The 12,662-nt window shown below is 26.2% G+C and overlaps 1 protein-coding gene across 2 annotated transcripts in view; it reads left to right on the top strand.

The window, feature by feature from the left end:
* Positions 1–8,746, top strand: part of LOC117177757 (RNA binding protein fox-1 homolog 2) — a 231,448-nt gene extending 222,702 nt beyond the window's left edge. For both annotated transcript variants that reach the window (XM_033368665.1, XM_033368666.1), the window contains 2 exons: positions 2,503–2,566; positions 8,171–8,746. In XM_033368665.1, coding sequence (XP_033224556.1) covers positions 2,503–2,566; positions 8,171–8,215 — 109 coding nt within the window. In that variant the 3' untranslated portion in view covers positions 8,216–8,746. The remainder of the gene's footprint in view (positions 1–2,502; positions 2,567–8,170) is intronic.
* Positions 8,747–12,662: the final 3,916 nt, after the last annotated feature.

A 12,662-nucleotide genomic window follows, 5' to 3' on the forward strand; every position in this document is an offset into this window, starting at 1 on the left:
AAGCCATATTTTTATCAAAAATATAACTGCTTGGCTTAAAGTTGAAGCACTTGATTAAAAAATAATTTTTTGCGTTATAGATTCATATTGTTGATTGAAAAAATTAACTTCCATTTTTATAAAATTGATCTTCTGCGTTAAAAAATCATGTTTTAAGTTCAACTCTTGTTGAAAATTCATTTTTCTTTATATTTATTTTTGTAGTTGAAAAATTCATCTTCTTTTTTAAACTGTTCAATTTGAAAGTTTGTCTTTTTTAGTTAAAAATTAATCTTGTTTGAAAATTCATCCATTTGGATGAAAAATATATTTAAATTTAAATTAATATAGCTTATTTGAGGATTTAGCACTTTGTTAAAAAACTAAAGTGTTCGGTTGAAAATAAAATTTTAGTAAAATTCAACTCTTCGGTAGAAATTTAATCTTTTTGGTGGAAATTTAACTATTTTGTTAATAATTGATCTTTTTAGTTAAAAATTCAACTAATCTGTTGAAAGATGAACTAGTTTGTTAGAAAATTGTAGAAAATACTTCTTCTGGGTTTAAAAATCGACTTTTAGACTAAAGTTTAGTTGATAATTTATTTTCTGGTAGATTTACCTTTTTAGTTGAAAATGCATCTCTTTGTTAAACTATTTTGTTGAAAATTTATATTTTATACTGAAAATTGATCTCTTCAATTGGATATTCATATATTCTGTAAGAATTCGTCTTTTTTGGTCGAAAATTAATTTTCATGGTTGAAAATTCATCCTTTAGGATGAAAACCGTAACTGAGTCTAAATTAATCTGTTTTGTTTGAAGAATAAACACTAAAAAAAACTATTCGAATAAAAATTAACTTTTTAGCTAAAAATTAAAACATTTTTCTGAAAGTTTATCTTTTTGGTAGAAATTTAATTTTTTGGCTAAAAATCATATTTTTGGGTTCAAAATTCAACCGGTTTGCAGGTAATTATCGTTTTTAGGTTTTAAAATTCAAAAATTTTATTGAAAGTTAATGTACATTGTTAAAAAATCGTATTTTTGGTAGAACAATAATCTTCTTGCTGGAAAATTCATCCTTTGGGTTGAAAATTTAGCTATTTGGTTAAAAATTCATCTTTTTTAGTTAAAAATTTAACCACTTGCTTGAAAGTTAAAATAATTTGAAAAAATCCATATTTTGTAAGATTCATCTCATTTATTGAAAAAATAACTATTCCATTTTTAGAACATAATTGTTTCGCGTTAAAAAATTATCTTTTGAGAAAATTAATTTTTTTTTTTAAGATTCGTCATTTGATTTGAAAATTCATCTCTTATATGTTGAAAATTCGCTTTTTGGCCGAAAATTAATCTTGTTGGATGAAAGTTCATCCAAATATTTTATGTATAAATTAATCTGGTATAATTGAAGATTCAACAATTTTATAGAAAATTTAATTATTTGGTTGGAAATAAACTTTTTTCTTAAATATGTCTATATTTTTGGTTAAAATTTTAACTCTTTGGTTAAAAATTAATGTATTTGTTTGAAAATTTATGAAAATTAAAAAAAAAAGAATGAACTTTTTTAAAAAATTGTATTTTTATTTAGAAAATTCAATCGTTTTGCAGATAATTCGCCCCTTTCGATTTAAAATTCAACCATTTTTTGGAAATTAGTGTATTTTGATGGAAATTCGTCTTTTTTGTCTTCTATTTGAAAGGTCAACTACTTGGCCGAAAGTTGAACAAGTTTGTTCGGAAATTTATTCTTTATTTTTTTAAATATTTTTTTGGTTAGAAAATTAATTTTGTTTTTTAAAAATTCAATATATATTTTGACTTTATATCTTAGGAACTTCATTGCTTTATTGAATTCAATATGGTATTTACATTAATTTTATTTCTACGAATTTATTCGTCCATTATTATCTTTATTTTCATGAAAACATAACCCCTTTCTTATGTGTTTTCAGAATTTTGGGCTACGTTACGTTTCCTGTTTGGGGGGGGGGGGGGGCAAAAATAGGCAAAAACTGTTAGCGTAGTTTATGGATGACCCCTTTCTTAATTTGGAACAAAATTGAACACCCAAGGAGAGCGTTTATTAAATGCAAGGATAAAAAAAATTTTAATTGTGCTAAACGTGGAAAAAGAACTTTGAAAGCTACTACTAATTAACTTAACACAAGTGTCCCTGGAAAGTCTTAACATTTCAGTTTTTTTTTCGTCCACTTATGTTTCTTCTGAGTTGCCATTTAACACGCTTGATCGGTTCCTTGCAGCAGAAATCGCCCACTAGGTCGTGCTATTCTTAATACGAGTAGAAGAGACGAGGATGAATGTGAGACCCTTCCTGAAAATCCCGTCAAAAAACTATGACTAAGCATCCGTAAGACTTTATATACCCTTCTCCTATCACACCAGATCATTAAATCTTTTTTGTCCAAAGACAGACCACTTGTTTACCAGATTTCGCCGGAAATAAAAATTAATGTATGACCTATTTTTTAATCGAGATATTCTGTTTTACAGTTATGGCCGAGAATACGCCGACCCTTATCTGGGACACGGTATTGGACCCGTAGCTGGCTATGGGGTGAGTTCAGAATTATTTTTATTTTGATGAAATTTTATGAATATTGGATATTCGATATTTCTCGCAGTGACTTTTTTTAATTCGCCAACAATGCAAATCAGTTATTTTTTTAATGAGTCACTTGTATCTTCTATTTCAGTTTCAGTAACAAAAAGTTAACTGGAATACATTTTAAATTATATTTGTTTTGAAAGGGTTTGTTTTAAAATTTGAATCTTGAATTTCATTTAAAATTAATTAACAGAAATGACGAGTTTGAAAGTTCTCAAAGTTAAAAAACGACACAAAATCAAAGCTTTCAAATAAAACAGCTTCTTGCTGTGAAGGACTTCAATTTTTATGCTTCCAATTTAACAAACTTGTCATTTTGCATATCATTTAATTTTAAAGATTTGTATTTTTAAAGATTCATATTATATTATATAAAAATATAACTTTTTCCGAGAACGTGTCTAATTTTATTAAATTGTAATATCAAATTAAATAATAATGTTTTTTTTTATTGTAAAAGTTAACTGTTTTCATGAAAACTCGTGTATTTTTGTTTGAAAATTAATTTTGAACTGAAAACTTGATTACTCAATTTTTCTCTCGAAAATTCATCTTTTTGGTAAAATATCAATTATATTGGTTGTAAATTCATCTTTTTTTAATTCTACTATTCCAGTTGAAGATTCATAATTTTAATCGAAAATTTATCACTTTGATTGGAAATTTAACTGTTTTTTTTTTATTCTTATTTTCGTTAAAAATTAAATTCTTCTTCTAGTTGTTAAAAATTAATTTCTTGCACTGCAAATTTAAATAATCCAGTTGGATATTCTTCCATCATTTTAGTAGAAAATTCATCTCTTTAGTTGAGAAATATTTTTTTTTACTAAAAATTAAACAATTATATTTCCAGTCAAAAATGTATCCTTTTTAGTTGAAAATTCCACTCTTTTTTTTGTTAGTGTGTATTTTGTCGAAAATTCTTCTTTTTTGGGAGAAAATTAATTAATTTTACTAATCAGTAGAAATTTGAACTACTTTGATAAAAATAATTTATTGGTTGAAAATGTATCTGTTTTAGTTGAAAATTCAACTATTTGCTTACAAATTCATATATTTGGTTGAAAATGTGTCCTCTTTGGTAAAAAATCAATCACCTTGGTTGAGAAGTTTGAAACCATTTTGTTGAAGATTCATAATTTCAGTTGAAAGTCCGTTATTTTTCGGTTGAAAATTTAACTAATATAGTTGAATATTTAATAATTTTATTGAAAATGCAATATTTGTTTCTAAAATGTTAAGAATTTGAAGTGTTTTTAATTCAATTTAATATAGTACCCACTTTAATTTTACTTGAAGAATATATTTTCTTATTTTCGTGAAAAATCTCCTGATTTCCCCATGTTATTACAGGGTTTATAGTCATCTAGAAAATATCTGTCATTCAAATATTAATATAATATGTACTGAATTTTAAGCATATGTAGAAAAAATATAAAAAATTTTAATTATTACTCACAAAATTAAATTTATTCAGGGTGGCCGATGGACCGGGAAAGCAGGAAATGATCGGGAATTTTTTGACTTCGGGAAAACCGGAAACTGACAGTAAATTATTTATATATTGACGGGGAATTTTACTTTTTTTTAAAATAAAAGTTTGTACAAGTTTCATTTCAACAGCTTTTAAATAATTAGTTGAATTGTTATCTTTTTCAATTATGCTATTATTCAGTTTACAGTGCTTAATTCGAAAATCTATTACTTGAAAGATATTTCATTTTAGATTTTTATGTTCAACCTTACATTTTTAATTTTAAGAATCTTGAATAATTGATTTGACAAGACGATTTTAAATCCGTTAAATATTTAAGAATTACCAGATTTTAACGAACAATGTTTAATTTGTAAGTAAAATTGTTGAGTTTTTATATATAAATAAAAATTGAACACTTATTATTTGTAGGACAAGTTTGATTAATTTTAGGAGATATTTAGAAGTTTTGAAAAGATTCAAAATTTTCATGCAAATTAAAAACAAGTCTCCTCAAAATCTTCCAGATTCTTTTCTTACAATTGTGTAAACCTTTTAAAACATTTTTAAATATTCTCTTAAAATAATTTTTCAAGATTCAAAATCTTTTTCAATTTTTCTAGGAATCTTAAGAAAATGTTTTTATTCTTTTGAAGCCTTTCACAATCCTTGAAAAGCTTCTAAATTTTCTGTTTGAAATGTGCAAAAAAACTACATTTTCTTTTAAATCAGGGTATCATTTCAAATTTTAAATTAATTGTGAATATTTTCAAAACTTCTAAATATCTCTTAAAATTGCTCAAATTTCTTCTACAAATAATAAGTATTCAATTGTTATTTATACATCAACATTTTTTTTTAATTTGCAGAATTTGCTAAAAATTGTAGAAAAAATTCAATTCATGTTAAAAGATATTTAGATGTTTTGGAAACATTTCAAAAATAATTTTTAGAAATTAAAAAGAACTTCTAGGTTCCTCAAGATTTTGAAATAAAATTTTGAAGCTTTTCAAGGATGTTTAAACTATATAAAATGAAAATAATTTAACTTCTAATTTAAGAAATGTCCAATAAAAAAATTTCAATTTTTCAATGTTTAAAGTATATCTTTGAAAATTGAGCAATAATTGATTTGACAAAACGATTCTGAATCCGTTCAAAATTTAAGAATTTCCAGATTTCAAAGTTATAATTAAACTGTTTAAATTCGAAAGTATTCAGTCATTAAAAAAATGTAAACTGAAAAAATCTACATTTTGTTTTAAATTAGGTTGTATTTCGCACCGAAATTTCGTTACTAATAAAATTATTTGAAATCATTTCAAGTTCTAAGTTAATTTTTAATCTTTTTGTAACTTCTAAATATTTCTTAAAATTACTCTTATTGCTTCTAAAAATAATAAGTGTTCAATTGTTAGTCAGAAATCCAAATTTTAAGGGCATTTTTTTTAATTCGCAGGATTTTATAAAATTTGCAGGACAAATTCAATTAATTTTTAAAGTTTTTCAAGGATGCTTAAACTATTTAGAATTAAAATAATTTAAATTATAATTTTGACCATTTTTAAAGCTAATTAATTGTTTCTTTAATTTAGAGAAATGAAAATGTTAACCTGGATTAATATTTTTGGAACTTAATCTAAATATTTGAACTCTATAATTTATTAATGTTAAAAGTTCTTAATTTTGCAGTTTAAATTCATTAAACTTGAAATTATTGAGTTGAAAAGTGTTAGTACCTTCCAGTTTACACGTGTAAATTATTGAACAATTCAATAGAAAATTTTTGAATTTAAAAACTTTTAAACTTCAATTATAAAAGTTAAAATTTCAAGAGTTCCACTTTGAATGCTTTAGTTTTTTGTTGTACATAAATTCTTACTCATATTTATATTGACAGTTGAAGAAAGCAGGGTGGCCGCTGGACCGGGAAACAGGCAAAAACCGGGAATTTTCTGGGAATTTTCAGAAGAAAAATCGGCCCAAGTTCGAGTGCAACAGTTTTTTAAATAATTAAAATACAGCCTCAAAGATTTAAACAATTAAAAATTAAAAGCATTTCAAGTTGAAAATTTTGGATAAAAAACAGTTTTATTTTATCAACTGTAAATATAAATAAATATATTTTTTGTTAATGGAGCTTCACTTTGAATATAAAATCCGAATTTTGATCAAACGATTCTAGATCCGTTCAAAATTTGAGAAATTTCAGATTGTAACTGTTTGAATTCGAAAATCTTAAGAAGAATTGATAATAATATATCATTTATTCCAATAATTTTATTTTTAAATAAAATTTTTTATGATTTATCTGTAAAATATTTTTAATTCAAAATGTTAGTTCTTCCCTTATATTTTTTTATATTAAATTCAATAAATAAATTTATTAATACATATATTATTTCTATTAATTTGTTTATCCATTAAAAATGTTAACGTGTGTTTGAAACTTTATAAACTATTTTCTACTTAAAAATAACTCCATAATCATATAGTCTTAATTAAAGATTTTCATTAAATTACAAATATTGTTAAAATTTAAATTATTCAATTGTTAACCTATTTAATTTGATATTTTTTAATTCAGAAAAAGAATATGTATTTAATATTTAACAATATTTCATTGTTCATTTAAGAGGAGTAAATTGAAACCAAATATTTAAAAGAAAAGAATTTTAAATTTTTTATTTAAAAAAAGTTTAATTTGTTAGTGAAATTTTTAAATCTGGACATATAAATAACAATTGAACACTTATTTTTGGTAGAAAAAATTTGAGTAATTTTAAGAAATATCTAGAAGTTTTTAAAAGATTTAAAGTTAATTAAAAAATTGAAATGATTTCAAGTAATTTAAACGAAGTGTGTTGGTATATTTTTTCAGAACTTCTAAATATATTTTTAAAGTAATCAAATTTTTCCTACAATTTTTGGAAAATCCTGCGAATTAAAAAAAATCCTTAAAATCTTCCAGGTTCTTTTTTAATAATTTTTCTAATATCTTAACATTTTTTTAATTTTTCTGTTACAATAATTTTTCAAAATAAAATATTATTTTTAATTTTCCTAAGAAATGTTAAGAAAATGTTTTTATTCTTTTGAATTCTTTCAAAATTCTTAAAAGGCTCTACATTTTTTGTCTGAAATCTGCAAAAATCTACATTTTTTTGTAAGTTAGCGTTGGGTATTTGCACCAAAATTTCGGCACCAATAGCCAAATTTTGTCGGTACACACACTTCGTTTAAATTAATCAAAATCATTTCAAGTTCTAAATATAATTTAAATCTTTTTCAAACTTATGAATATCTCTTAAAATTACTCTACTTTTTTCTACAAATAATAACTGTTCTATTGTTATTTATAAATTCAAATTTTAAGGATCTTTTTTAATTTGCAGGATTTTTTAAAAGTTGTAAAAAAAATTTAATTGATTTTAAAATATATTTAAAATTTCTGAAAAAAATTCTAAAATTATTTTAAATTTGAAAAAATTTAAAACCATTTCTAGATTTCTCAAGATTTTGAAATAAAATTTTAAAGCTTTTCAAGTATGCTTGAACTTTTCAAAGTAAAACTAATTTAACATTTTGAACATTTTTAAGTTAATTGTTTGATTCTTTAATTTAAGATATTGATAATGTTAAAGTAGATTTATATTTTTGGAACTAAATCTGAATCCTTGAACTCTGTAATTTATAAACTTAAATTAAACTTCAATTCAAAACTTCAATTCAACTTCAAAACTTAAACTTCAATTTTAAAAGCTTGAAATTCAAGAACTTTGCTTTGAATTCTTTAATTTGTTGTTTGTTGTTTATTACTTTAAATGGAAAAATGTTTAGAATAGAGTTCGATTTTTTAAATTGCATTGACCGTGAAAAATGTTTGTGACCCGGAAAATTACCGGGAATTTTTTTCTTCGATTAAAATGGCCACCCTTAGAAAGGATTGATTTGATTCTTATCAAATCTGCTTAATAAATCAACCTGGAAGATACTTCAAATTTTCTGGATTTGAGTAGACATTGAGTATTTTTTAAAGACAACTATTAAATTCTAATTTCGTTGTTGTTCTGTTTTAGGCGACAGTTTATCGAGGCGGTTACAACAGGTTCACGCCTTACTAAAATGTAGGAAGCACAAGCGAAGCCTTCCAGTCAAAAAGTACACCCAGCAGATCATGACCAGAAATTAACACAATCATCAGACCCACCAACACGATGCCTGAACCTTCTAACCAGTCGATGTCAGCTTTTCAAATTGCACCCAAGACATGAAAAAAAAACAACAAAAAAACAAAAAAGAAAACAAAAAAAGAAAAGAAAAATTGAAACCTTCCCGGGAATTTGTCCTGGAAATATTTTCAATTTTTTTGCATTTCATCGCATCAGTCGCAATTCTCATCTCGCACACATTGTGACGAGCAAGCGTCAAATTAAGCCAAATTATAAAGATAGTAAGTTTGGACTAGCGGGTAGAATCACAGCGAAAGTTGCGAAATTATCTAGAAGTCTAGTAGGATTTCAAAAATGAGCCTCGAATAATAAAGATTCTCGATTAATTTTACATTTATAAGTCCCGAAGAAAGACGTGTGCCGTTCAAATAGAAATTGTCAGCTCGTTTCGCCAATTGGCAGCCATCATCATTGACCAAAAAACAAAAATCATCCCACCGTTGAAATCGTTTTGACAAAGCCAGGTTTCGCGATAGATTCAAGACTTCGTCTTACACAATAACTTTTGCTCGTGACATATCTTTTATTATTCTCAAATTGTAATATAGTTGTATAGCATTAATTCTCCGCATAACGTATAAATAAATATCTAGAATATTGCAGATATCGTACGTTAAATGTCAATACTAAATATTTTTTCCCGCTTTTGTTTGTACAGAGGGAGCCAGAAATCGTTTTGCGTGTTAGTTTTTCCGCTAGTTGTTGTTCCTCCCCTTCTTTTTCTACTTGATTTCACTCTTTTATCTGCACTTTTGCACCGTTCATCAAGAATACTCGAACCGGAAAGAAAGATTGATAAAAATACGCTTTATTATATTTTACTTTTTTCACTATGCAACGGTGTAGTCGTCAGTATGGCTGCCGTTCTCTGAAGAGTGGCGAATCTGCTGGCTGAATTTCCATCTGAACGAGCCGCAACGTCCGCGAAATTGACTGGCGAATCAGAAAACTGGTAGCTGGCCCGACAGACAGTTGTGGGAACAGCGCGCGCAAGTTGGTAGGTTTTTCCATGCCAAATATGTGTGTTGGTCAGGAACCAAAATGTTGAAAAGTACAGTAGTAGGGTAGAATTTACGATTATAATCTAGATTCTAGACCGACCATCTGCCGGATTCTCTGGTAAACAGGGTCTAGTCACCCATTCTCTACCGGTTCTAATCAAACGAGTTTACTCATAGTTTTTGCATTCGATATTACGATTAATGATCCTAACACTGTGTAGATACTTTTACTCTATTGTTCTACAAATACATGAAAGCCGAACGTTCCCCAAAACTCCCGTTCCAATCGCACCAATCCAAATTGACATTCGAGCCTCAATTCGATAAGTCGAAGCTCCTCCCTTTTACACTTTTTTAATTCACGGAATTCTTCACATATACGTACAGATTCAATAATTTAGGCATTCGCTAGAATGCGAATCGAGTGAATTCGAATTAATTTGAGAATTCCGGACAAGAATTTACAGGGGCTGAATTTAATGGAAATTAATTTATAACTCCGAATTCAGTCTGAAGTAGAGATTAATATTTTTTATTTCTACAGCAGCGGGGTAAAATCTGGCGCGGTTTAACTTTCGTCATTAATTCTAGACGAAATGAAACAGAAGAGATAGTTAGTAATTAATATTCTCTGGCTTTGTATATTAGTTGGAATTATTTTGAATTCACTTGAATTCTTTTTAATGTTTATTGAATTCTTTTAACTTCCTTGAAATCATCTTTGAATGACTTCTATTCCTTGAATAACTGAAATAACTGAAAAATCTTGAGTTGTGTGAATTCGTTTAATTTTCTTGAATTCTCTAACCTTTATAAATTCTTCTAAATTTCACGAATTCCTAGAATTTATTCAATTCTTTTTAATTTCAAGAATTCATTGAACTGTTCTAAATTCATTGAATTCTTTTTAAATTATTGAATTCTTCTAAATTCATTGAATTCTTCTGAATTAATTGAATTCATGGAGTACTATTGAATTCATACAATTCTTCTGAATTTCACGAATTCCTTGAATTCATTTCATTTTTCTCAATTTAAAAAAATTAATTGAATTCTTCTCAATTCTTGTAATCCTTTTGAATTCATTGAATGCTTCTGAATCCATTGAATCCTTTTGAACTCGTTGAATTCTTTTGAATTTATTGAATTTTTCTAAATTACACGTATTCCTTGAAGTTATTTATATTTTCTCAATTAAAAAAATTCATGGAATGCTTCTCAATTCTTTTAATCCTTTTGAACTCATTGAATTCTTCAGAATTTCCCAGAGTCAATTGAATTCTTTTGAATTCATGAAAATCGCGCAATTTATAAAAACTAGATGAATTCAACGAATTCTTCTGAAAAATTGAACGAATTCAAATAATTCGTAAAATGTGGAAGAATTGAATGAACTATTGAAATTCGGAAGAATTGAAAGAATTCGTGGAGTTAAGAAGAATTGAACCAGTTAAAGGAATTCGTGTAATTTAAAAGAATAAAATAAATGCAAGGAATTCGTGGAATTCAGAGGAATTCAATTAATTTAAATGTATTAAATGAATTCAGAAGAGGTCACCGAATTCAAAAGAATTCAATGAACTCAATGAATTCAAAAGTATTCCATGAATTTAGTTAATTTAGAAGAATTTCATTAATTCAAAGAATTCTTGGAATTGAAAAAAATTGAACGAATTCAAGGATTTTAAAAGAATTGAATGAATTCGTTCAATTCTTCTGAAGAATTCGTTGAAATTCGCATGAAATTCTTGTAAATTCAATGAATTCCTTAAATTACTCTAAATTCCACGAATTCACTCAATTTTTCTAAATTTTATGAATTTATTCAATTCTTCCGAATTCCATGGATTCATTCAATTCTTTTCAATTCTGAAAATTCTTTAAATTAATTAAATTCTTCTAAATTAACTGAATTCGTGGAATACTTTTGAATTAATTGAATTCCACAAATTCCTTGAATTTATTTTATTCTTTAAAATTACACGAATTCCTTGAATTGGTTCAATTCTTCTGAATTCCAAGAATTCTATCAATTCTTCCGAATTCCATTCGTCCATTAAATTCTTCTAAATTTCGCGAATTACTTAAATCCGTTCAATTTTTTTAAATTTCACGAATTTCTGAAGTTCGTTCAATTTTTCTGAAAAATTCTTTGAATTCATTTAGTTTCGATAAATTGTACGATTTTCATGAATTCATTTAATTCTATTAAATTCCTTAAATTCATAAAATTCTTGTAAATTCAATTAATTCCTCAAATCACTCTAAATCTCACGAATTTATTTTAATTCTACTAAATTCCACGAATTCATGCAATTCTTCTGAATTCCTTGAATTCATTTAGTCATTATGAACTGAATAAATTCAAAGAATTCTTCTGAATTTCTTGAATTCATTGAATTCTGCTAAATAATTCGTTGAATTTGTTCAGTTTTTCCAAATTCCGTAAAACCCTTAAATTCTTTTGAAATGATTCAATTCTTCTTAATTTCTTGAAATCATGCAATTCTGGTAAATGTCATGAATTCCTTCAATTTTATTCAGTTCTTCTGAATTCCACGAATTCATTCAATTCTATTGAATTTCTTCAATCCACTCAATTCTTATGAATTCCTTGAATTCAAACAATTCTTCTGAATTCATTGAATACTTCTGAAGAATCCGTTGAATTCTTCTAAATTCCACGAAATCCTTGAATTTATACAATTATTGTAAATTCTGCAAATTCCTGGAATTTATTCAATTTATTTTAATTCCAAGAATTGTTTGAGTTCTTGTAAATTAAACGAATTCATTCAATCCTTCTGGATTCTTTGAATTCATTTAATTTTTTTCAAAGCATTTGTAAAAGTTTAAGAGCATTCCAAGTAATTCAAAAGAATTCAAAGGAATTCTAGTGAATTCAAACTAACCCTGAATAATATATTAAAACCTGAGAGTATTAATTACTTGGGAGAGGTTGTGTTTTTTTAACTTGGAGGTATTCAATTATTTCCCTGAACATCATCAGTTTTACATACCCAGGGATTGAAACGAATCGGGACAATTTCGAGTGTTTTCCAACACATTGTGAATTAAGTATCCAGAACGTCAATTTGGATAAAGAATGCGAAACACCAAAGTGATTTCCTCCCGTTCTCGCAGAAAGAATTCGGCACACGGTGCAAGCCGGGCGTCGTCGTCTCGCTTCGGGAAATCAAATCGACCGTAATTTATTTATTTCTTAGCTAGGCAGTAACGAACATGACACGTTTTCTATAACATTATTCGTAAACGGATCCAGTAAAGTATACGTATAGAATCTCGCAGCAGAAAATGAGAGAAGTTACTAAAATGAT

The sequence above is a fragment of the Belonocnema kinseyi genome, chromosome 8 (genome assembly GCF_010883055.1).
Source record: "Belonocnema kinseyi isolate 2016_QV_RU_SX_M_011 chromosome 8, B_treatae_v1, whole genome shotgun sequence".
Lineage (NCBI taxonomy): Eukaryota > Metazoa > Arthropoda > Insecta > Hymenoptera > Cynipidae > Belonocnema > Belonocnema kinseyi.